Source organism: Oncorhynchus clarkii, chromosome 27, assembly GCF_045791955.1.
Source record: "Oncorhynchus clarkii lewisi isolate Uvic-CL-2024 chromosome 27, UVic_Ocla_1.0, whole genome shotgun sequence".
Classification (NCBI taxonomy): domain Eukaryota; kingdom Metazoa; phylum Chordata; class Actinopteri; order Salmoniformes; family Salmonidae; genus Oncorhynchus; species Oncorhynchus clarkii.
This window is the reverse complement of record NC_092173.1, coordinates 28,271,484-28,298,599: the sequence shown is the minus strand read 5'-3', so window position 1 is coordinate 28,298,599 and position 27,116 is coordinate 28,271,484. Positions and strand designations below refer to the sequence as shown.

At 44.7% G+C, this 27,116-nt stretch overlaps 1 protein-coding gene across 4 annotated transcripts in view; it reads right to left on the bottom strand.

Moving 5' to 3' along the window:
• Positions 1 to 27,116, bottom strand: part of LOC139385686 (chloride channel protein 2-like) — a 186,469-nt gene that overhangs the window by 4,844 nt on the left and 154,509 nt on the right. For 2 of the 4 annotated variants that reach the window (XM_071130956.1, XM_071130955.1), the window contains 7 exons: positions 26,211 to 26,401; positions 20,561 to 20,678; positions 19,455 to 19,525; positions 19,094 to 19,177; positions 10,126 to 10,164; positions 5,314 to 5,418; positions 991 to 1,077 (listed from right to left, as the gene is read on the bottom strand). In XM_071130956.1, coding sequence (XP_070987057.1) covers positions 991 to 1,077; positions 5,314 to 5,418; positions 10,126 to 10,164; positions 19,094 to 19,177; positions 19,455 to 19,525; positions 20,561 to 20,678; positions 26,211 to 26,401 — 695 coding nt within the window. The remainder of the gene's footprint in view (positions 1 to 990; positions 1,078 to 5,313; positions 5,419 to 10,125; positions 10,165 to 19,093; positions 19,178 to 19,454; positions 19,526 to 20,560; positions 20,679 to 26,210; positions 26,402 to 27,116) is intronic. The other 2 variants (XM_071130957.1, XM_071130958.1) reach the window with 1 other exon arrangement.

Sequence of the window (27,116 nt, the reverse complement as noted above, 5' to 3'; positions counted from 1 at the left end):
TCAGGTAAAAAGCTTTCGTCTTAATTAAAGGGGCAGTGTTATATTTAGAGACAGGCTTGAATATGCAAATAAGCCAATAGGCAGAGGGGTTAAAGTAAGGTAATAATAATTATCTGTATGGTAATAATAATTCATTGTTTTTTGTAAAGTGTTTTTTTTGCATCATATAACACAATACAATGAAATGTACAGTCACCTATTTGGCCCATGGTGTTACAGGCCAACTAAAAAATAATGAATTAATGTCAAGCCCTTCATAATGTAAAAACGTTTTTAGAAGTCTCATGCAATGTAGGTCTGCATTGAACACCACATATAGGCTACTGTAGGCTATATCATAGAAATCAAAAGCTATTTCCATATGATAATGCTATGTGATTTGCTCCTTTGGTTTTGTTGGTAGGCCTACACTATGCTCAAATAGCCACAGTATCTTATTGGCTACTGTCTAAAACTGTAAGGGTACAGCCTCAGCGTTCACTGTAAATGTGCGCCGGAAGATGCACAAAATTCTCACACTGTTCAAGTTTTCGTTCACAAGATCTAAAATTTGCTCAGTGACCCCAAACATTTGAAGGAACATTGGTTATCACCATAACTACTGTTCCCTGAAGGAGGGAAACAAGGTACAACACCTATTTGGCCCCACAACATGCGTTCCTGGGCTCGGTGAAGAGCCGTATTAAATTGAAGGAATGAATCCGAGCCTCACACTTATCACCAGCGAGGCGCGGATTTCATTGTCCTTGTCAGGCCTGATTTTAGTTCCTTTAACCGAAGTCTCAAGAGTGCGACCCCCCCCCCCCCCTCCTTCAGGGAACAGTAGTTATAGGCATAATGTTACGTTATGCAGATGATTGTGACAGTGAGGAAGATGATGATGATGGACATTGTTATGATGATGGTGGCTGTCATGATGCTGTAAGTGATGATAATGATGGGACAGTGTCATGTTGATGTGGTCAACTCCAGGTGATCCGTGTCACTCACCTCTTTGAGGGACACCACTCCAATGAGTCGTCCGATGCTGGTGACATAGGCATGGTCCAACCCAAGCAGAGAGAAGATGGTGTGGGTCTGGGGACAAAAGAACAACACACTTAGAACCAATATTTAGAACACTCAGAACCAACAGCTAAAACTGTTAGAATCAACATTTAGAACCAACATCTAGAACACTTGGAACAAACACCTTAAACTGCTAGAACACAACCAACCATAGATTCCCTTTTGACATTCCTCTAGAGACATAGCCTCCTGTGAAAATCTTTGAGCAGCTATTAAACTAACGCAGTTAGTGCATTAGAACAGTCACCTTAGTGGTCATTGGAGAGCTACATGGTGTGCAGGGTCCTTCCTCATTCAATTAATGAAGTAATCAGCAAGTAATCAAAAGGAATCACGTTGATTAGTGTAATCAGGTGTTTGAGCACCACTGAGCTAGATTGTTGTGAAAGGTACAACATCCCTACTGATACTATAAACTGCTAGAACGTCAAGTGAACCACACATACAGCAGCTTGAGCCTAAACCCAAATCACCGGGAATAGAACTACCTTATTGTCATTTAAATATTTAATGCAATGGGAGTTTTCCATTACAATGTATCAGGAAACAAACAACACAAACATACAGTAGCATGGAATACACATCCCCCAGACTGACAGGCACGCAGTAGCATGGAATACACATCCCCCAGACTGACAGGCACGCAGTAGCTTGGAATACACATCCCCCAGACTGACAGGCACGCACGCACGCACGCACGCACACACACACACACACACACACACACACACACACACACACACACACACAGGACAAAATCTGAATTGATGCAAAAATACTAAATAGAAAGAGGAGTTTATAAGAACGTGCACCACAGTTGAATGTAGTGGAGTAAAAGTTGTCAAAAATATAAATTAGTAAAGTAAAGTACAGATACCTCAAAAAAACAACTTAAGTACTTTATACCAATTACTAGTTTGATGGTTATACTACCATTAATTATCCCATTGACAATCACCCATATTAGAAAACGTATTTCATTTCAAACTTAACATTTGTCTAGTATAGGCTACTTATCGTAATGAACGACATCAGCAAAATGCCTGCGATAAGTGATCGAGATGGTCGGTTTTGGTTTATCGTCCCAGCTCTAGAGCATGCGCACATGCACACACTAATATGTGGAGGGAGACTGTATGTGGTATTGGGTGTTGGCAGTGTGCGGTGAGGAAGGTTGAGAGAGGGGAGAGCTTGATGGATTGGTACAGAATCACACTCTTAAATGTTTTAACAGCAGGCACACAGAGCAGGGAGGTGAGGATGGGAGAAGAGAGGAAAAGAGGGGGTGGGGCATTTTTTTTTATTTATTTGATTTATTTCACCTTTATTTAACCAGGTAGGCCAGTTGAGAACAAGTTCTCATTTGCAACTGCGACCTGGCCAAGATAAAGCATAGCAATTCAACACATACAACAACACAGAGTTACACATGGAATAAACAAAACATAGTCAATAATACAGTAGAACAAAATAAAACAAAAAGTCTATATACAGTGAGTGCAAATGAGGTAAGATAAGGGAGTTAAGGCAATAAATAGGCCATGGTGGCAAAGTAATTACAATATAGCAATTAAACACTGGCATGGTAGATGTGCAGAAGATGAATGTGCAAGTAGAGATACTGGGGTGCAAAGGAGCAAGAAAAATAAATACTGTATGGGGATGAGGTAGTTGGATGGGCTATGTACAGGTGCAGTGATCTGTGAGCTGCTCTGACAGTTGGTGAGGGAGATATGAGTCTCCAGCTTCAGAGATTTTTGCAGTTTGTTCCAGTCATTGGCAACAGAGAACTGCAAGTAAAGATGACCAAAGGAGGAATTGGCTTTGGGGGTGACCAGTGAGATATACCTGCTGGAACGCGTGCTACGAGTGGGTGCTGCTATGGTGACCAATGAGCTGAGATAAGGCGGGGCTTTACCTAGAAGAGACTTGTAGATAACCTGTAGCCAGTGGGTTTGGCGATGCGCATGAAGCGAGGGCCAACCAACGAGAGTGTACAGGTCGCAATGGTGGGTAGTGTATGGGGCTTTGGTGACAAAACGGATGGCACTGTGATAGACTGCATCCAGTTTGTTGAGTAGAGTGTTGGAGGCTATTTTATAGATGACATCACCGAAGTCGAGGATCGGTAGGATGGTCAGTTTTACGAGGGTATGTTTGGCAGCATGAGTGAAGGATGCTTTGTTGCGATATAGGAAGCCAGTTATAGATTTAATTTTGAATTGGAGATGCTTAATGTGCACATTTCTGTTTGAAAAAGCTAGTCTTAGCTTTCCTAACTGCCTGTGTATATTTGTTCCTAACTTCCCTGAAAAGTTGCATATCACGGGCTATTCGATGCTAATGCAGAACGCCACAGGATGTTTTTTGTGCTGGTCAAGGGCAGACAGGTCTGGAGTGAACCAAGGACTATATCTATTCCTAGTTCTACATTTTTTGAATGGGGCATGCTTATTTAAGATGGTGAGGAAGGCACTTTTAAAGTATAGCCAGGCATCATCTACTGACGGGATGAGGTCAATGTCATTCCAGGAACAATGGTTTCCGTCAGCCACAATGGTGGTCATGACGATAGATGGAACATGAAAATGTATGTCATTTTTGTTTTGTTATTAAAGGTTAATAGATGACGTTATTACGAAAACATTGTAACGTCAACAGTTTACCTAGTGTTTGTTTGATGTTTATACATTGTACCTTGTATGGAAAATGTCCAAATCAAAGAGAATGTTTTGGTAAAGATGAAATGTGAAGTTAGTTGTCTAAAATTGGATTTGAGTAAAATCTAGACCATGCCTCTTAACTAGGTACGCCCAGAGAATTGCCCTAAAGGCGGTTACGCCCACTTCTGACACGAGGGTATAAAACCTGTGAGTAAAGAATTTACAGAGGATACTACGTGACCCAAGCTACAGCCAAGGTCTAAAAAGTCAAACAACACAGAACGCAACACAAGTTTGAAGACAAAGAAATCATTTTCTACCCAAGCTACGGATGAGTAGCTGTGTCTAAGCGGGTGAATTCAAGTCGAACCCCCTAGCATCCAATCCCAGCGAATCGTGGTATCTAAATAGTTTCATTCCTATGCTGTGAGCTCTGAGCTACAGAGCTGTCTGTCCTCAGAAGACCCCTTCCAGAGCAAGGGTGAGGGAACAGACTCCTAAGCCAAAAGGACACTGACATTGTGAGGATGACCAGAAAGGTGCGCCGGAGAAGTGTGTCATCGAGCAGCCTGAACGGTCCACACAGAGAATCCTCTGAGATCTTCCCCACGTAATTACATCATTATATTCTGACCAATAAGAGCGGCAGTTCGGGGCAAGGCTAGTTCACCCAAATGTATATTTCTCTCGTGTACTTTATTTTTCCTCTCTCTCTTTGAAATCCCCATTTTGGGTAACACGCACCATAGTGTGTTGGCCCGTTATACTAAGTTCTAATCAATAGCCTATAATGTGTTTTGTCTATGTGTATCTTTTATCATAATTTTAGCTTTCTAGTAAATAAATATTCAACTAAGATTGGTGTGGTACGAACTCATTGGTGAGACCCGGGTCCGTGCAGATGGTTAATTAGCGGCTGTTGTAAAATCGATATTCTGATATTCTTTGAGTTCATTTGGGAAATAGAAACTCAATAAAAACTAGTTTTCCCATGGTGCCCCAGGTTAATGAGTTTATATTTGCTTGATTCAGTTAATCACGCAATTAGAAACTTTTAATCATTCGATGAACAACAGTGGTCACATTAACTAATACAACGTCACGACAGGGGCAATCAATCCACATATGGTATCAAGGGCACAGCTGGGGGCAGAGGGAGGTCTATAGCAAGCGGCAACAGTGAGAGACTTGTTTCTGGAAAGGTGAATTTTTAGAAGTAGAAGCTTGAATTTTTGGGTACAGACTTGGATAGTAATACAGAACTCTGCAGGCTTTATTTGCAGTAGATTGCAACACTATGGCAGTTCTATCTTGACGGAAAATGCTATAGTTAGCGATGGAGATTTCAAGGTTTTTGGTGGTTTTCCAAAGCCAGGATTCAGACACGACTAAGACATCCGGGTTGGCAGAGTGTGCTAAAGCAGTGAGTAAAACAAACTTAGGGAGTAGGCTTCTAATGTTAACATGCATGAAACCAAATAAACCATAATAAACCATTATGAATGGAGGACATATATAGAGGACACAGTCAAAAGGGGGTTATACTGAGCAGCATAATTAACAGACAGACAGACAGACAGACCTTATGTAGTGAGGTGCGCTCCACCAGTTGGAAGGGGGCAGGGTCGATCTTGCAGTTGTCAAAGTTCACCTGCTCGTCAAGCTGGTTCTCCTCCCACTCTGCAATCTGCAGACCCAATGAAGAGGAGAGTGGAGAGAAACATTATGGAAGTACTCAAACCCTATTAGACACATAGAATACTTAAATGGTCTTTACATCCATGGTGATAAAATAACAGATATGGCAATTAATTCAGTAAGGCATTCATTAATATTTCATTTTTAATGCCTTAAACTCCAGTGATTGTTAACAATATGGGCTTCATCAAATGTAAATGCTAATAGCTTAGCAAATATGAGTGATATGCAACATAAGCATGGTATCAGTTGAAAGGGTAGCACATGAGATTAATACGATTATAGATTATTGAATAATGTTCAGAAGAAAAGTGAGAATAAAACAGTTAAAGCCCTTATCAGTGGAAACATTTCAGACTATCTCAATTGACGTACCACCAAGCATTTTAGCTTTAATCTAAAATCCAATAGATCCTAATAGCAACCAAATCACTTTGCAAACCCCAACACTAATCTAAATCCCTATCCTACCCCATTCATTAGACAATATGTATATATACAGTGCCTTGCGAAAGTATTCGGCCCCCTTGAACCTTTTGCCACATTTCAGGCTTCAAACATAAATATATAAAACTGTATTTTTTTGTGAAGAATCAACAACAAGTGGGACACAATCATGAAGTGGAACGACATTTATTGGATATTTCAAACTTTTTTAACAAATCAAAAACTGAAAAATTGGGCGTGCAAAATTATTCAGCCCCCTTAAGTTAATACTTTGTAGCGCCACCTTTTGCTGCGATTACAGCTGTAAGTCGCTTGGGGTATGTCTCTATCAGTTTTGCACATCGAGAGACTGAAACTTTTTCCCATTCCTCCTTGCAAAACAGCTCGAGCTCAGTGAGGTTGGATGGAGAGCATTTGTGAACAGCAGTTTTCAGTTCTTTCCACAGATTCTCGATTGGATTCAGGGATGGACTTTGACTTGGCCATTCTAACACCTGGATATGTTTATTTTTGAACCATTCCATTGTAGATTTTGCTTTATGTTTTGGATCATTGTCTTGTTGGAAGACAAATCTCCGTCCCAGTCTCAGGTCTTTTGAGGACTCCATCAGGTTTTCTTCCAGAATGGTCCTGTATTTGGCTCCATCCATCTTCCCATCAATTTTAACCATCTTCCCTGTCCCTGCTGAAGAAAAGCAGGCCCAAACCATGATTCTGCCACCACCATGTGGCAGTGGGGATGGTGTGTTCAGGGTGATGAGCTGTGTTGCTTTTACGCCAAACATAACGTTTTGCATTGTTGCCAAAAAGTTCAATTTTGGTTTCATCTGACCAGAGCACCTTCTTCCACATGTTTGGTGTGTCTCCCAGGTGGCTTGTGGCAAACTTTAAACGACACTTTTTATGGATATCTTTAAGAAATGGCTTTCTTCTTGCCACTCTTCCATAAAGGCCAGATTTGTGCAATATACGACTGATTGTTGTCCTATGGACAGAGTCTCCCACCTCAGCTGTAGATCTCTGCAGTTCATCCAGAGTGATCAGGGGCCTCTTGGCTGCATCTCTGATCAGTCTTCTCCTTGTATGAGCTGAAAGTTTAGAGGGGCGGCCAGGTCTTGGTAGATTTGCAGTGGTCTGATACTCCTTCCATTTCAATATTATCGCTTGCACAGTGCTCCTTGGGATGTTTAAAGCTTGAGAAATATTTTTGTATCCAAATCCGGCTTTAAACTTCTTCACAACAGTATCTCGGACCTGCCTGGTGTGTTCCTTGTTCTTCATGATGCTCTCTGCGCTTTTAACGGACCTCTGAGACTATCACAGTGCAGGTGCATTTATACGGAGACTTGATTACACACAGGTGGATTGTATTTATCATCATTAGTCATTTAGGTCAACATTGGATCATTCAGAGATCCTCATTGAACTTCTGGAGAGAGTTTGCTGCACTGAAAGTAAAGGGGCTGAATAATTTTGCACGCCCAATTTTTCAGTTTTTGATTTGTTAAAAAAGTTTGAAATATCCAATAAATGTCGTTCCACTTCATGATTGTGTCCCACTTGTTGTTGATTCTTCACAAAAAAATACAGTTTTATATCTTTATGTTTGAAGCCTGAAATGTGTCAAAAGGTCGCAAAGTTCAAGGGGGCCGAATACTTTCGCAAGGCACTGTATACACACACTACCGGTCAAAAGTTTTTTTTCTTTATTTGTACTATTTTCTACATTGTAGAATAATAGTGAAGGCATCAAAACAATGAAATAACACATACGGATCTTTGTAGCAAGCAAAAAAGTGTTAAACAAATCAAAATACACTACTGTTCAAAAGTTTGGGGTCACTTAGAAATGTTCTTGTTTTTTAAAGAAAAGCACATTTTTGTCCATTAAAATAACATCAAATTGATCAGAAATACAGTGTAGACATTGTTAGTGTTGTAAATGACTATTGTAGCTGGAAACGGACAATTTTTTAAATGGAACATCTTCTAATAGCCACCCTTTTCCTTGATGACAGCTTTGCACACTCTTGGCATTCTCTCAACCTGCTTCATGCGGAATGCTTTTCCAACAGTCTTGAAGGAGTTCCCACATATGCTGAGCACTTGTTGGCTGCTTTTCCTTCACTCTGTGGTCTGACTCATCCCAAACCATCTCAATTTGGTTGAGGTCGGCGAATTGTGGAGGCCAGGTCATCTGATGCAGCACTCCATCACTCTTCTTCTTGGTAAAATAGCCCTTACACAGGCTGGAGGTGTGTTGGGTCACTGTCCTGCTAAAAAATAAGCCCAAACCAGATGGGATGGTGTATTGCTGCAGAATGCTGTGGTAGCCTTTCTGGTTAATCGTTCTTTGAATTCTAAACAAATCACAGACAGTGCCACCAGCAAAGAACCCCCACACCATAAAATCTCCTCCTCCATGGTTTACGGTGGGAAATACACATTTGGAGATCATCCGTTCACCCACACCGCGTCTCAGAAAGTCACAGCGATTGGAACCAAAAATCTCCAATTTGGACTCTAGACCAAAGGACAAATTTCCACCGGTCTAATGTCCATTGCTTGTATTTCTTGGCCCAAGCAAGTCTCTTCTTCTAATTGGTGTCCTTTAGTAGTGGTTTCTTTGCAGATATTCGACCATGAAGGCCTGATAAACACAGTCTCCTGTGAATAGTTGATGTTGAGTCTGGTAGCTTTAATGAACGTATCCTCTGCAGCAGAGGTAACTCTGGGTCTTCCATTCCTGTGGCCGTCCTCATGAGAGACAGTTTCATCATAGCGCTTGATGGTTTTTGCGACTGCACTTGAAGAAACGTTCAAATTTCAAGAACTTTGAAAGTTTCTTCAAGTTTCTTCAATTGCAGTCGCAAAAACCATCAAGCGCTATGATGAAACTGTCTTAAATTAATGATGGAATGTCATTTCTCTTTGCTTATTTGAGCTGTTCTTGCCATAATATGGACTTGGTCTTTACCAAATAGGGCTATCTTCTGTATACCCCTTTACCTTGTCACAACACAATTGATTGGCTGAAATGCATTAAGAAGGAAAGAAATTCCACAAATTAACTTTTAAGAAGGCACACCTGTTAATTGAAATGCATTCCAAGTGACTACCTCATGAAGCTGGTTGAGATAATGCCAAGAATGTGCAAAGCTGTCATCAATGCAAAGGGTGGGCTGTAAGCACAACCCCCACCTGTGGACGTCGGGCCCTCGTACCACCCTCATGGAGTCTGTTTCTGACCGTTTGAGCAGACACATGCACATTTGGAGGTCACTTTGCAGGGCTCTGGCAGTGCTATATATATATATATATATAGACATATTTGTGTTTTAGACAGAGCTTCGGGGCACCATATATATTCGCCGTATACACACACAGAGTCCCTCCCCAATAAATTGTTCTGAAGTGTCAGTCCTATATATATATATATATAAGAAAGATCAGGAAACAATTTATTATTAATATGTATTTAACCCCTTATTTTTGGCACTAAAGAGTCTCCATATATACTTCCATAAGGTTTTTCAACTGGTACTGGGGGACCTTCACACAAGTCGTGTGAGCCCTGTGGGCGTCCAAGAGCAAAACAACATGTACATGTTCGTGAAAGTCTCACCTTTCCACAGAGGGGTATTAGTGTGTAGCCCAAAATGTTTGGACACTACAGACAGAAGTTGGCAGATCGGCTGTACCGACTACCGACGAGTCCCAAGGCGCTTGTGGGGTCGAAGAGTCTCCTCTTTCCATAGAGGGGTCATATCGTTCGGACGCTACAGACAATTATGTGAGAAGACCAATTTTCAGATGTCTCATGGTCTGACAAACACCGCTCTAGCTCTGTCACCTTTCACCGCTGATGCGGAAGTGCGAGATAGGCAAATGCAGTGGATTGACACACATCCAATGCAAAAAAAATCTCTCTAGCTTAAACTGACAATTTTTTATGGGGATTTTTGTATTATGTTAATTAGATATCCACTGGGGCGCGGCCATCGACCTTAGAGGGTTAAGGCTAGGTTGTTGCCTGTTTTATTTGGCTACACAGTGCCTGGCTGTGGTCTCTGGTGCAGAGATAATAGATGCCCATAGAGTTTCCAGCTTTGATGAAGCTCTTCATACACAGTGACTTATTATTCCCCTGATAACCAATCAATACACCGTAGCATAGACATAGACAGCACTGATACATCCTGAGAGAAAAGGGAGAAAGAGGGAGAGAAAGTGTGTTGTAGGGTCTCACCTCTCTGATGGTCATGTCATCATCCACATCGAAGTCATCCTGAGAGGAGAGGGACAGGAAACAGATCAACACACTTACACTGCAAACACACACCAAAAAGACTTGTATGCACGGCCGCACACAAACACTACAGACAAGTACAACGTCTAAATGACAGTAAATAACTTAAAATACAAACCCAATGACACACAGTACACTCATACCACAAAGAAAACACTTGTCCGTGTCGTGACCACATCGCGGTCAAACTGAACACAGTTACAAAACGAAAAGGCAGATGGAGAGATGTGACAAGAGAGACTAAATTAATAACTACACAGATGACCATGGTGGGGGTTGAAAATGTACTTGAAACAGATGAGGATAATAATGGTTTGCATTCATAAACAGTGCTTTTCACAAGGTCTCATTCATAAACAGTGCTTTTCACAAGGTCTCATTCATAAACAGTGCTTTTCACAAGGTCTCATTCATAAACAGTGCTTTTCACAAGGTCTCAAAGTACAGATCAGATGATTGGCACTGAAGGATTTGACTATGGAGTGATGATGGCCACAGTTTGGATATGTGCCGGGCGGGCCTGAAAACCTGAGAGTTCTACAGTGCTGAGTGGTACTTTAGTGTGTGTGTGGGTCAATGTCAAAAGGTGTGTGTAGAGCCCAATTTGGACAGGAAACTTTTTCTGGGGGAGCTCAGGTTATATAATTAACAAAATCACCACATCCATAATTTTTGTCCTGTCCGTAATTTTCTGCCACGTCAGTAATTTTTGTTAGGCAGGAAGATTATTAAGCTCCTAGGTGGCGCAGTGGTCTAAGCCACTGCATCTCCATACAGCCTGGTTCAAATCCAGGCTGCATCACATCTGGCTGTGATTGGGAGTACCATAGGGTAATGTACAATTGGGGTAGGCTGTCATGGTAAATAAAAATGTGTTCTTAACTGACTTGCCTAGTTAAATAAATACAAATATTATCCCAAAAACCTACTGTTTTCCGGGAAACTCCCAGGTCCAGTCCCGTGCGATTCGTCATCCCTGTGTTTTGAGGGATATTACAGAGTTTAACAGGTGCTGCACCCAGTTTGGGTTAGAACATGGGAACATATTAAGTGCTATGCAAGTAGCATACAGATGAATGACCCGTTTTGTCACATATCAACTTTCCTAGAGCCATACTTCTCTTTTAAAAGATGACGTGGACAATATTGTGCCGACGATTTGCCAAATATGTCAGTTAATTAAATGTCTGCGTAGGTTACAGTTCATGGTTCTTATTGATATGCATTATTAGTTTGACTTTCTCCGAACTGAAGGACAATATTAGGCTATCCCTGGACATCATAACTGAAGGCCATCATTCCAATATGAGGCTATCCCTGGACATCATAACTGAAGGCCATCATTCCAATATGAGGCTATCCCTGGACATCATAACTGAAGGCCATCAGGCCAATATTATGCTATCCCTGGACATCATAACTGAAGGCCATCAGGCCAATATTAGGCTATCCCTGGACATCATAACTGAAGGCCATCATTCCAATATTAGGCTATCCCTGGACATCATAACTGAAGGCCATCAGGCCAATATTAGGCTATCCCTGGACATCATAACTGAAGGCATCAGGCCAATATTAGGCTATCACTGGACATCATAACTGAAGGCATCAGGCCAATATTAGGCTATGCCTGGACATCATAACTGAAGGCCATTGTCACGCCCTGACCATAGTTTACTTTGTATTTTCTATGTTTTGATTGGTCAGGGTGTGATCTGAGTGGGCATTCTATGTTTCATGTCTTGTTTGTCTATTTCTATGTTCAGCCTGATATGGTTCTCAGTCAGAGGCAGGTGTTCGTCATTGTCTCTGATTGGGAACCATATTTAGGTAGCCTGGGTTTCACTGTGTGTTTGTGGGTGATTGTTCCTGTCTATGTGTTTTTCACCAGATAGGCTGTTTAGGTTTTCGTTACGTTTATTGTTTTTGTAGTGTTTGTGTTTAGTGTGTTTTTTTTCATTAAACATGAATCGCAATCGACACGCTGCATTTTGGTCCGATCCTTGTTCTACCTCTTCATCAGAGGAGGAGATAGAAGAAAACCGTTACAGAATCACCCACCACCAACGGACCAAGCAGCGTGTCAACAGGCAGGAGCAGCGCGAGGAGAAGCGCAATAAGGATTTCTGGACATGGGAGGAAATCCTCGACGGGAGAGGACCCTGGGCTCAGCCAGGAGAATATCGCCGCCCCAAAGAAGAACTGGAGGCGGCGAAAGCTGAGAGGCGCAGATACGAGGAGGCAGCACGACGTAGCGGATGGAAGCCTGAGAGGCAGCCCCAAAAATTTCTTGGGGGGGGGCTAACAGGGAGTATGGCTATGCCAGGTAGGAGACCTGAGCAGACTCCCTGTGCTTACCGGGGGGCTAGAGAGACCGGACAGGCACCGTGTTATGCAGTGGTGCGCACGGTGTCTCCAGTGCGGGTGCATAGCCCGGTGCGGTATATTCCAGCTCCGCGTGTCTGCCGGGCTAGATTGAGCGTCGAGCCTAATGCCATGAAGCCGGCTCTACGCAGCTGGTCCCCAGTGCGTCTCCTTGGGCCGGCTTACATGGCACCAGCCTTGCGCTCGGTGTCTCCGGTTCGCCTGCATAGCCCAGTGCGGGCTATTCCACCTCGCCGCACTGGCAGGGCGACCGTGAGCATTCAACCAGGTAAGGTTGGGCAGGCTCGGTGCTCAAGAGCTCCAGTGCGCCTGCACGGTCCGGTTTTTCCAGTACCACCTCCACACCCCAGCCCTCCGGTAGCAGCTCCCCGCACCAGGCTTCCTGTGCGTGTCCTTGGCCCAGTACCACCAGTGCCAGCACCACGCATCAGGCCTACAGTGCGCCTCGCCTGTCCAGCGCTGTCGGAGCCCTCCTCCTCTCCAGCGCTGTCGGAGTCTCCCGCCTGTTTAGCGCTGTTAGAGCCTTCCTTCTCTACAGCGCTGCCGGAGTCTCCCGCCTGTTCAGAACTGCCAGTTAGCATAGAGCTGCCAGTTAGCATAGAGCTGCCAGTTAGCATAGAGCTGCCAGTTAGCATAGAGCTGCCAGTTAGCATAGAGCTGCCAGTTAGCTTAGAGCTGCCAGTTAGCAAGGAGCTGCCAGTCTGCAAGGAGCTGCCAGTCTGCATGGAGCTGCCAGTCTGCATAGAGCTGCCAGTCTGCATGGAGCTGCCAGTCTGCAAGGAGCCGCCAGAGCTGCCTGTCTGCAGGATGCCGCCAAAGCTGCCAGTCTGCAAGGAGCCGCCAGAGCTGCCAGTCTGCAAGGAGCCGCCAGAGCTGCCAGTCTGCAAGGAGCCGCCAGAGCTGCCAGTCAGCATGGAGCAGCCAGGGCCGCCAGTCAGCATGGAGCAGCCAGGGCCGCCAGTCAGCATGGAGCAGCCAGGGCCGCCAGTCAGCATGGAGCAGCCAGTCAGCATGGAGCAGCCAGTCAGCATGGAGCAGCCAGAGCAGCCAGTCAGCATGGAGCAGCCAGAGCTGCCAGTCAGCATGGAGCAGCCAGTCAGCATGGAGCAGCCAGAGCTGCCAGTCAGCATGGAGCAGCCAGTCAGCATGGAGCAGCCAGAGCTACCAGTCATCATGGAGCAGCCAGTCAGCATGGAGCAGCCAGAGCTGCTAGTCGTCCAGACTCTTCCAGATCTGCTAGTCGTCCAGACTCTTCCAGATCTGCCAGTCGTCCAGACTCTTCCAGATCTGCCAGTCGTCCAGACTCTTCCAGATCTGCCAGTCGTCCAGACTCTTCCAGATCTGCCAGTCGACCAGACTCTTCCAGATCTGCCAGTCGACCAGACTCTTCCAGATCTGCCAGTCGACCAGACTCTTCCAGATCTGCCAGTCGTCCAGACTCTTCCAGATCTGCCAGTCGACCAGACTCTTCCAGATCTGCCAGTCGACCAGACTCTCCCAGATCCGCCAGTCGACCAGATTCTCCCAGATCCGCCAGTCGACCAGATTCTCCCAGATCCGCCAGTCGACCAGATTCTCCCAGATCCGCCAGTCGACCAGATTCTCCCAGATCCGCCAGTCGACCAGATTCTCCCAGATCCGCCAGTCGACCAGATTCTCCCAGATCCGCCAGTCGACCAGATTCTCCCAGATCCGCCAGTCGACCAGATTCTCCCAGATCCGCCAGTCGACCAGATTCTCCCAGATCCGCCAGTCGACCAGATTCTCCCAGATCCGCCAGTCGACCAGATTCTCCCAGATCCGCCAGTCGACCAGATTCTCCCAGATCTGCTAGTCGACCAGGATCTGCTGAAACCGCCAGCCAGCCAGGTTCTGGTAGTTTCTACTACCTGCCTGGGCTTCCTCTCAGTGCTGAGCTTCTTCTCAGTGCTGAGCTTCCTCTCAGTGCTGAGCTACCCATCTGTCCCGAGTTACCTCTGTCCCGAGCTGTCCCTCTGTCCCATGTTATCATTGTGGTGGGTAACCTATTTAGGGACGTTTAGGAGGGGGATTAAAACTGTCATGGAGTGGGGTCCACGTCCAGCGCCAGAGCCGCCACCGCGGACAGATGCCCACCCAGACCCTCCCCTATAGGTTCAGGTTTTGCGGCCGGAGTCCGCACCTTGGGGGGGGGGTACTGTCACGCCCTGACCATAGTTTACTTTGTATTTTCTATGTTTTGATTGGTCAGGGTGTGATCTGAGTGGGCATTCTATGTTTCATGTCTTGTTTGTCTATTTCTATGTTCAGCCTGATATGGTTCTCAGTCAGAGGCAGGTGTTCGTCATTGTCTCTGATTGGGAACCATATTTAGGTAGCCTGGGTTTCACTGTGTGTTTGTGGGTGATTGTTCCTGTCTATGTGTTTTTCACCAGATAGGCTGTTTAGGTTTTCGTTACGTTTATTGTTTTTGTAGTGTTTGTGTTTAGTGTGTTTTTTTTCATTAAACATGAATCGCAATCGACACGCTGCATTTTGGTCCGATCCTTGTTCTACCTCTTCATCAGAGGAGGAGATAGAAGAAAACCGTTACAGCCATCAGGCCAATATTAGGATATCCCTGGACATCATAACTGAAGGCCATCATTCCAATATGAGGCTATCCCTGGACATCATAACTGAAGGCCATCAGGACAATATTAGGCTATCCCTGGACATCATAACTGAAGGCATCAGGCCAATATTAGGCTATCCCTGGACATCATAACTGAAGGCCATCAGGACAATATTAGGCTATCCCTAGACATCATAACTGAAGGCCATCAGGACAATATTAGGCTATCCCTGGACATCATAACTGAAGGCATCAGGCCAATATTAGGCTATCCCTGTACATCATAACTGAAGGCCATCAGGACAATATTAGGCTATCCCTGGACATCATAACTGAAGGCATCAGGCCAATATTAGGCTATCCCTGGACATCATAACTGAAGGCCATCAGGACAATATTAGGCTATCCCTGGACATCATAACTGAAGGCATCAGGCCAATATTAGGCTATCCCTGGACATTGGAAGTATCTTCACGCCTAAAAGAGCCTCCAGGCTTCGGTCAAAACGGTCAATTTTGAATGAGGAAAAAAATTATTACAGGGGCAGTTTGGCCATACCTATCCCGTCTTAAAATTTCTAGTGGAAAAATGGACATGCTGGGGTAGTAATTACATAACCGATGTTCTACAGCACATGTTTCAAACTCATTCCACGGGGGGGCGAGTGTTTGTGAGTTTTTGCCTCACCCTTGTACTCGATTGATGATTTAAACGAAAGGAAAAAACAGACACTCTGCCCTCCGTGGAATGAGTTTGACACCCCTGTTCTATAGTAATTCTAGTCCCGTGAGAATAGGGCTTATGTGTGACTTTAGTGTAAAAGGGTGTGTGTGTGTGTGTGTTTATTAATTTCTCTCCGTCTACCTCCACACCTGATCCCTCTCCCAGCCTCAGGCCCTAGGGGGTGATGGGAGCCCTGAGCTCATTTATCCACCCGCCTGCAGTGGCTGACCTACCTGTAACCCTGGCAACAGTTGCTGTGGGGCCCGGCTGGTCAAGGTGACCTCCCTACTGTAGAATTATAGAACCAGAACCAGAAGCCAGATGTGTCTGGAGTTGACCACACCATCACCACTGACACCAACATGGACTGACAGTCTGCTAGCACTGCATTTTACAGTCCTGTTTCCACCAGTTTTTACCTGCTACTTACTCCCATGAGGTCAATGGGTACTTTTCTGGTACACATTTAGCAGAATTGAACACATTGGTTACTACCATTACTTTCTAAGTAGATACATATGGTACATTCAAATAAAAGTGCTGCTGTCAAACCTGTACACCTCTCCAAAATCAGGACACTGCACAGATGAAAGAGGTGTGTGTGTGTGTGTGTGTGTGTGTGTGTGTGTGTGTGTGTGTGTGTGTGTAGAAGAATCAGTATAATACAGAGATGTAGTTGTTTGATATAGAACAGCTACCACCTGCATGTGGTGGAAGTGAGTGTTTTTGGGAGAGAGACAGAGCAGGGGATGCTGGCCCATGTTGCTGGTCCATGTGGACTCCAATGCTTCCCACAATTGTGTCAAGTTCACTGGATGTCCTTTGGGTGGTGGACCATTCTTGATACACACAGGAAACTGTTGAGCGTGAAAACCCAGCAGCGTTGCAGTTCTTGACACATTCAAACCGGTGCCTCTGGCACCGACTACCATACCCCGTTCAAAGGCACTTAAATCTTTTGACTTCACACATACACAATCTATGTCTCAATTGTCTCAAGACTTAAAAATCTCAATTGTCTCCTCCACTTCATCTACACTGATTGAAGTGAATTTAACAGGTGACATCTCTCTTCCTTCATCTTGATCTATCTATTGATTTATATTTCTGCATCTGTGTGTGACTCTCTTAATCTAATCGAAGTGCTCTGCTCCTTCTCTTAGTGTCTTGACCCCAGTGTTGGTCCACTGCAATCCAGACATCAAACTACTCAACAAGCTTCAATTCAGGGCCAGCACAGAATATAACAAACATACACACACACTCGCTGACAATGCCATTCCCAGTGTGATTCTAAAGGCGGAGAATAAATCTGGACAAACACAACGTCCATTAATAAGGCATGAAACCGCTCAGTGACGTGTTGTCTGGTCTACTCTCGTTAAGAGGAAAGAGAGAAAGAATGAGAAAACACTGAGCTCTGAAAGGCCAGGATCATTTCTCTGGGATGGAATACTCAAGTAATTTACCCTGCATCAATATTTCACACTGGATACAGAGAGGGAAGGCAGGAAGGAAGGTAGACCGGAGGGGGAAGGAGGAGGAGGTGGGAAAAAAGGAGGATCAGGTAGGGAAAGGATGAAAAGGGAAGGATAAGAAAGAGAGAAATAGTGACGCAGAGAGGTAGATAAAAAGAGGGGAAATGAGAGTAATTTGGAGAGAGAAGGGGGCTGTGAACTACAGCTCAGGGGGAGAAAGAGAAGTAATAACTTCATTTCTTTAAGATGCGGGGGTGTACTGTAGTGTCGTCGGAAGTCTTGGGTAAATATTTGAATACATTTGTTTGTTCATATTTATGTTTAGGGCCTGTGTGGCCAAATGGATTCTGAGTAACCACACACTCCCTCTGAATACTAATATCTATAATCAACACTAACAAACACCCTAGCATAAACACACACATACATACACACCTAGAGGGTAGTTGTGCCTAATTAGCTCATCAAAGCTTTATAATTACTAATGTCTCTACATCACCAAAATATTCAGGGCATCAATATTGTACCATTAGGTTTAGGCTATCAATGTTTAATGACATTAAAACCTTTCACTATTACATTTCCAGTTTGCTGTTCTCTTGACTATTTATGAATAAAACAATAATTAGCATTTTATATTTTGTCAGAGGGGTACATGCAACATTTTATCATGTTTTAAATGTTGCAATCATCATTCTTAATTCAGAATTGGGCAGTTGTTTCATTGATGGACATGCATCTCTGTTAAAGCGTAGCAGCTTTGGTAATTGGACAGTGTATTTTGGTTTATGGTTTCCTTGGTGGTTGTATTTGTAACTGCTTGGTCATTGAACAGAAGGACTAGAACTGCTTGTCTTACCAACAGGATACATCTCTGATTTCTGTTAATAATATATGCCATTTAGCAGACGCTTTTATCCAAATCGACTTAGTCATGCGTGCATACATTTTATGTATGGGTGGTCCCGGGAATCGAACCCAGTACCCTGGCAGTGGAAGCACCATGTTCTACCAACTAAGCAACACAGGGCCACAAGCATGTCATGAAATACCACCTCCCCCCCACCCCACCACACCCCACCCCACCCTGCTCCCATCCCAATCCAAACCTCTCCCCCCTCCCTCTATCCCTAGTATAACTTGTGTCCTCATGACAAATGGTATGAACAACTACAGCAGATGAACAAGTGGGAGGGGTTTGGTTCTGTGGAGGGGTGGACTGTAGCGCTACAGGCCTCACCCACAAACCAGTAGAAGGTCACTGATTGGACACCTCTAATGACATGGCTGATGATGGACAGCGTAGCAGCATGCTTTGGTTGAACCGCCACATCCCTTAAGTTAACCACAACTTAACCACACCACCCTTACTGAGGAAAGACCACGTTTGGACCACAAACCCAGTTTGTAGTCTTTTGGGGTTCAGGGTGTCATAGCTATAGGGGCGGTCGAGTTCTCCATGACCCCTACTGACCTCTTGACCAATCAGTTTGCATTCTGACAATGTTTGTATTCAGTTTGCATTCTAACAGCCAATCAGAAGAAGAGGACTAGGGGTCAGAGGTCAGTAATGGTTCACAGACAGGGAGGAGGACGTTCAACACATTTGGCTCGATGGCACAGATCACAGTCCATCGGCATGGATTAGCACTGCAGTAGATGGCGATTGGTTGATTGGATGGCTGTCCAGTTGCTGGGCAGTTTCCGCAGGCATTCCCGGCGTTCTTACCACGACGGATATCCGGACACGCTTGTGTGGCCTCCTAAACTCAGGAGTCGCAGTGCCCTCTATGTTGATGTTGACATTCTTGTTCTTCCAGCGGCCAAAGACAAGAACAACATTAACACAACGCCTCCGCAATGCTGGGCAAACGCTCACCCCACCACTCTCAGAAACAGACACTTGAGTCTCCCAACCCAAGTGGCGGTGTGGAGGTGTTACTCAGAGAGAGTGGAGAGTAGGACAGGGCAGGAATGGGTTATGTGTAGGAGAGAGTTGGGAGATTCTGAGCTTGGAGGAGAATAGGAAGAGTTTGTAGGAGGTAAGGGGAGTGTGTGTGTGTGTGAGTGTTTTAAAACAGGTGTCTCACCTCCAGGCCTTCTGTCTCAGGGTTGACACAGAAGAGATTCTTTAAGGTGCTGCTAGAGTGGTCCTGTGGACCTGAGAGAGAGAGAGAGAGAGAGAGAGAGAGAGAGAGAGAGAGAGAGAGAGAGAGAGAGAGAGAGAGAGAAGAGAGAGACCATTGAAGCAGCTCAAAGTAAATCAAAAAGTACTTAGTTGTTTAATAATTTTTAAAGGTCATTGGGGGGTACGGGGGGACGGAGGGGGTGGGGGTGGTCATACAATGGATCATTTAGCTAGCAATGTGATTTTGAATTTTAGGACCCCTTTAGGAAAAAATAAAAATATATGATCAAATACTGAATTTGGCCTTTACTACTATAGCTCAGAGAAACACACAAATGGCTTGCAAAGATGTCATCAAGGCAAAGGGTGGCAACTTTGAAGAATCTCAAAAAGAAAATATATTTTGATGTGTTATTTCATAGTTTTGATGTCTTCACTATTATTCTACAATGTAGAAAATAGTACAAATAAAGAAAAACCCTTGAATGAGTAGGTGTGTCCAAACTTTATACTTTTTTTTTTACAACCGAAATTTTACTGATTTTTTTTAACAACCGGTATCAGTTACCTTCAGACGTGTCCCTTGACACTTATGGGGGTCGTAGAGCTAAACGGAGAACACCATCATGTTCGTGAGAATCTCCCCTCTCCACATTTGTTTGTAGCCCAAACAGTTCGGATGCTACAAACAGAAGCTGGCACATGGACTGTAACGAATTGAGACGAGTACCACCCTCATGTTCGTGAGAGTCTCCCCTTTCCATAGAGTGGTCATAATAGTTTGTAGGTCAAACTGTTCAGACGCTACAGATGTTTTCATGAGAAGACCGAATTTCACCGCTCTAGCTTTGCCACCTTTCACCGTAGATGCGGAAGTGCGATATCGGCGGACGAGGTGGATTGAGATTCATCCAATGCAAAAAAAAAGATATCTTACTTACGATGTTACTATGCTACTATGTTATTATGTTACTTAGATTGACGCACCGATGCATCAATCAACTCTAGGGGGTTAAGGGTTTGTGTGTGTGTGTGTGTGTGTGTGCGTGTGTGTGTGTGTGTGCTTACTTGTGGGTATGGGTATCCCAGTGGGGCGGTCCACCACAGAGGGTCTCTTCAGGGCTGGCTTCAGTGGCTTCATAGAGGGGGTAGGGGTGGGACTGAAGGTAGACTCCTCTGTCGAGATCTACACACACACACACACACACACACACACACACACACACACACACACACACACACACACGCACGTTACACTCTGAATACATTTAATCAATAGTACAGTACATGTTGTACCTACATCCCTTTTACACATTCCACACACATCACTGTAGTTTAGTTTGGGGGAAATGGTCCCAGAGTGCGAGTTTCTTTTCACTCTGTTCTAAGTAAGAATGATCCAATAACAAGGTATACTTATAGGCAAACTCCCTAGCCAACACTCTCACATGCAGTTCTGGAGATCAACACGTGCTTCATCCCCCCACCCCACCCCCCCTAACACCCCCTCTCTTCCTCCTCCTCCTCCTCTCTCCACCCATGCCTTTCCCCACCCCTCTTTATATCTAATTTGTATTTGATTGTCTTTCACTCTCCTCCTGACTCATCAATCCAATGGGTTGCTCTCTATCCTGTCTCACCACCTCTATTACAACCCCCCCCCACACACACACAGCCTGATGGAGGTAGGAATAGAGAAAGCAAGAGAGGGAGAGAATGAGATGAGATTGTAAGAATATGGAGAGAGCTAAAGAAGGAGACAGAATGAAAAAGTGAGGAGAAAAGTCAATAGATCGGAGGAAACACCAGAGCTGAAAATATGTAGGAGAAAGTGGAGATGAGGATAGAGATATATTAGATACTTTTTTATTTTATTACGATCCCCATTAGCCGGCGCCAAAAGCAACAGCTAGTCTTACTGGGGTCTGACACATCACGAAAAATACATTACAGACAAAAGACTTTACAATTGACATACATTTAAAAACATGTAGTCCAGTACATACACACAACAAGTAGGTCACATGGGGGAGAGACGTTGTGCCATGAGGTGTGTTGCTTTATTCGTTTTTTGAAACCAGGTTTGCTGTTCACTTGCACTATATGAGATGGAAGAGAGTTCCATGTAATCATGGCTCTGTATAATACTGTATGTTTCCTTGAATTTGTTCTGGACAGGGGGACTGTGAAAAGACCCCTGGTGGCATGACTGCTGTGGTAAATGTGTATGACAGTTGACTATGCAAACAATTAGGAATTTTCAACACCTTCATCTTTTTCCTAAAAATAAGAGGTGATACAGTCAGTCTTTCCTAAACTCTTAGCCAGGAGAGACTGGCATGCATAGTATTCTGATTACAATGAAGAGCACAGCATGCCGCTCTGTTCTGGGCCAGCTGCAGCTTTACTAAGTGTTTCTTAGCAGCACTTGACCATGTGGCTGGACAATAATCAAGATAAGATCAAACTAGAGCCTGTCGGATTTGCTTTGTGGAGTGTGGTGTCAAAAAAGCAGAGCATCTCGTTATCACGGACAGACCTCTTCCCATCTTTACAACCATTGAATCAATGTTTTGACCATGACAGTTTACAATCTAAGGTAACACCAAGTAATTTAGTCTCCTCAACTTGCTCAACAGCCGCACAATTCATTACCAGATTCAGCTAGAACTTAGGAAATGATTTGTACCAAATACAATGCTCTTAGTTTTAGAGATGTTCAGGACCAGTTTATTACTGGCCACCCATTCCAAAACTGACTGCAACTCTGTTAAGGGTTTCAGTGACTTCATTAGCTGCAGTTGCTGACGCATACAGAGGTGAATCATCAGCATACATGGACACACATGCTTTGTTTAATGCCAGTGGCAGGTCATTGGTCAAATAGAAAAGAGTGGAGGGTCTAGAACTGCCCTGCGGTACACCACACTTTACATGTTTGACATTAGAGAAGCTTCCATTAAAGAAAACCCTCTAAGTTCTATTCGATAGATAGCTCTGAATCCACGATATGACAGAGGTTGAAAAGTCATAGCACATACGTTTTCTCAACAACAGGTTATGGTCAATAATATCAAAGGCTGCACTGAAATCTAACAGTACAGATCCCACAATCTTCTTATCACTTTCTTTCAACCAATCATCAGTAATTTGTGTCAATGCAGTACATGTTGAGTGCTCTTCTCTATAAGCATGCTGAAAGTCTAATATTAATTTGTTTACAGAAAAATAGCATTGTATTTGGTCAAAAGAAAAATCCAACACTTTGCCAAGAGCTGGCAGCAAGCTGATTGGTCTGCTGTTAGAACCAGTAAAGGCCGCTTTACCACTCTTGGGTAGCGGAATTACTTTGGCTTCCCTCCAGGCCTGAGGACAAAGACTTTCCTCTAGGCTCAGATTAAAGATATGACAGATAGGAGTGGCTATAGAGTCAGCTACCATCCTCAGTACCTTTCCATCTAAGTTATCATTTGTCACTATTGATCGATAACAATACTTTTTCCATCTCTCTCACACACTTTGGAAAATTAAAACTTACAATGCTTTTATATTTTTTGTTGTTGTTTTTAGACAGAGAGAGAGAAACAGAGAGAGAAACAGAGAGAGAAACAAAGAGAAACAGACAGAGAAACAAAGAGAGAAACAGAGAGAGAAACAGAGAGAGAAACAGAGAGAGAAACAGAGAGCGAGAGCGCTGAGAGAGCTAAATGAGTGTGATGAATATCCAAACCCTGGCCTCCTGGGGAGGGGAGGGGGGGGGGAGGAGTCCTGGAGGGAAGTCCTGGGGGGAAAAGCTGAAATAAACGCTTGTTTCCCCTCTTCTCCTCTTCCCCGCCACCCCTTCCCTTCCTCTCCTCCTCTTCCCCCCCACCGGCCTGCTGTGAATGGCTGAGTATCACTCCACTAGCCTGGGGCGGGGTGCAGGAGTGGTGCAGGGAGGAGGAACCAGATCAGTATTCTGAATACAGCAGTGCTAGCCCTCAAAATAAAGCTAGACATTGGCAACCACAAAACCACAATTTCAGCTGTGTGTGCCAGTGCTCATACACACACACACACACACACACACACACACACACACACACACACACACACACACACACACACACACACACACACACACACACACACACACACGCACACACGCACAGCCCCATGCACGCACACACACAAGCACAACTGCATGCGCGCACACACACAAGTGTGCACTGACTGCACATCCTAAGACACATCTCCTTCTCGGTCTCTCTTTCCGTCAGTCCCTCTCGCTCTCCTTTGTCACTGTCTCTCTCTCCGTCGGGCCCTCTCTCTCTGTTCAATTCAATTCAAGGGCTTTATTGGCATGGGAAACATATTTTAACATTGCCAAAGCAAGTGAAGTAGATAATAAATAAAAGTGAAATAAACAATAAAAATGAACAGTAAACATTACACACACAGAAGTTCCAAAAGAATAAAGACATTTCAAATGTCATAAAATGTCTACATACAGTGTTGTGGCATTAGGTCTCAAATCTTGCTGCTGTGATGGCACATCATGGTATTTCACCCAGTAGACATGGGAATTTATCAAAATCCACAATTCTTTGTGGATCTGTGTAATCTGAGGGAAATATGTGTCTCTAATATGGTCATACATTGGACAGGAGGTTAGGAAGTGCAGCTCAGTTTACACCTCATTTTGTGGGCAGTGGGCACATAGCCTGTCTTCTCTTGAGAGCCAGGTCTGCCTACAGCGGCCTTTCTCAATAGCAAGGCTATGCTCACTGAGTCTGTACATAGTCAAAGCTTTCCTTAAGTTTGAGTCACAGTGGTCAGGTGTTCTGCTACTGGGTACTCTCTATTTCGGGCCAAATAGCATTTGTTTCTCTCTAACTCTCCTTCTCTGTCAGTCCCTCTGTTTGTTTTTCAGTCATTTAAGAACAAATTCTTATTTTCAATGACAGCCTACCCCAGCCAAACCCGGATGACGCTGTGCCAATTGTGCGCCGCCATATGAGACTCCCAATCACTGCAGGATGTGATAAAGCCTGAATTTGAACCAGGGACTGTAGTCATGCCTCTTGCACTAACATGCAATGCCTTAGACCACTGAGACACTCGGGAGCCCAGCCTCTTCTTCTGTTTCTCTCTGTCAGTCTCTCTCTCCTTCTTTCACTCCCTCTCGCTCACTCTGTCTATTATTGATGGGACAATAAAGGCTTGTTAAAACTGTTTCTCTCACATATCAACCATGGGACTAGAACGATTTTATATATATATTTTTTTCTCATACTGGTTGTCAAATGGAGCCAGTGAAGCAGATGGAGTCAGCTACCACTGTATTTGCTATAGTTCTGGTTCTCCTGTGTCTCTAAGCTGACCTGGTATCCTATCCTCCTCCACTGATCCAGTCTTCAAGACGTTTTGGGTAAAAATCCAAACTTATACAGCGTTATGCGTACTGTTAGCTTGGTGTGGTACTGGGGACTCCAGACATGACTGACCTCATAGTGTGTACTGTTAGCTTGGTGTGGTACTGGGGACTCCAGACATGATGGACCTCATAGTGTCTCCTGTTAGCTTGGTGTGGTACTGGGGATTCCAGACATGACTGACCTCATAGTGTCTCCTGTTAGCTTGGTGTGGTACTGGGGATTCCAGACATGACTGACCTCATAGTGTGTACTGTTAGCTTGGTGTGGTACTGGGGATTCCAGACATGACGGACCTCATAGTGTCTACTGTTAGCTTGATGTGGTACTGGGGACTCCAGACATGACGGACCTCATAGTGTGTACTGTTAGCTTGGTGTGGTACTGGGGATTCCAGACATGACGGACCTCATAGTGTGTACTGTTAGCTTGGTGTGGTACTGGGGATTCCAGACATGACTGACCTCATAGAGTGTAACGTTTAGCTTGGTGTGGTACTGGGGATTCCAGACATGACGGACCTCATAGTGTGTACTGTTAGCTTGGTGTGGTACTGGGGACTCCAGACATGACGGACCTCATAGTGTGTACTGTTAGCTTGGTGTGGTACTGGGGACTCCAGACATGACTGACCTCATAGTGTCTACTGTTAGCTTGGTGTGGTACTGGGGACTCCAGACATGACTGACCTCATAGTGTCTACTGTTAGCTTGGTGTGGTACTGGGGACTCCAGACATGACTGACCTCATAGTGTCTACTGTTAGTTTGGTGTGGTACTGGGGACTCCAGACATGACTGACCTCATAGTGTGTACTGTTAGCTTGGTGTGGTACTGGGGACTCCAGACATGACTGACCTCATAGAGTGTAACGTTTAGCTCGGTGTGGTACTGGGGATTCCAGACATGACTGACCTCATAGAGTGTAACGTTTAGCTCGGTGTGGTACTGGGGAGTCCAGACATGACTGACCTCATAGTGTGTACTGTTAGCTCGGTGTGATACTGGGGACTCCAGACATGACTGACCTCATAGAGTGTAACGTTTAGCTCGGTGTGGTACTGGGGACTCCAGACATGACTGACCTCATAGTGTCTCCTGTTAGCTTGGTGTGGTACTGGGGATTCCAGACATGACTGACCTCATAGAGCGTAACGTTTAGCTCGTGTGGTACTGGGGACTCCAGACATGACTGACCTCATAGAGTGTAACGTTTAGCTCGGTGTGGTACTGGGGACTCCAGACATGACTGACCTCATAGAGTGTAACGTTTAGCTCGGTGTGGGTTGTTAAGACTGTACTTACCTGGAACCGGACCTCCTGGTTAACCCTCTGGGAGCCGTCCTCGCTGCCCGGATGGGAGACCATCGACAAGCGCTTTTTCTCAGCAGTAGCCCGGTCTCTCAGGTACTCCAGTCTCCGTGGCCGGCCCAGCTGTAGGGACAGGAGGGCCTGGAGCTGGGCACGCTCAATAGAACCCAGCAGGATCATCGACTCTGAGTGGTGGGGGAGAGAGAGGGAGAGAGAGAAGGGAGGGAGGGGGAGTGAGAAGGGGTGATGATGAGGTAGAAAAAAGGAGGGGGAGAGAGAAAGAGAGCAGGGAAAGTGAGGGGCAGCAAGGGAGAGATGGATGGAGAGAAATATGAGATGAGAGTGCAAGTAAGAAGGGAATGGGGTGATGAAGAGAGGACAGATATGATGGGATGAAAGGCAGAGGAGAGACAGATGAGAATAAAAAGAAGAGGGATGATGGAAGAGAAGAGAAATAGAGAGAGAGGGGCCAGGAGATTAGAATGAGAGAGGAGGGGGAGATGTGATGGAGGAGAGGAGAAAGAGAGGTCTTCTAGAACAGTAGTTAATGTGCAGGGGACTCTTAACACATGTTTCTGCATGGTAAGTTATGTAACTAACAACAGCCAGGCGTCTGAGTTTGAGCGTGTTTGTGTGTGTGTGTGTGTGTGTGTGTGTGTGTGTGTGTGTGTGTGTACACAACGGGGTGTGTATGAGGGGGTGTGTTTGTTTGTTTAAAATAATTGCCCCAGCTAATTGCTTTGGCATCGCTACACAATTACAACAGACTTGGCATACTGTATAAGAATATATAACTTGAATGTGTGTGTGGGGGAGTATTTATTTGACGGAAAATGTTCTGTAGTGTGTGTAATTTGTGTGTGTGTCTGCGTCTGTAAAGTATGAGTATGTGCTTGTCTC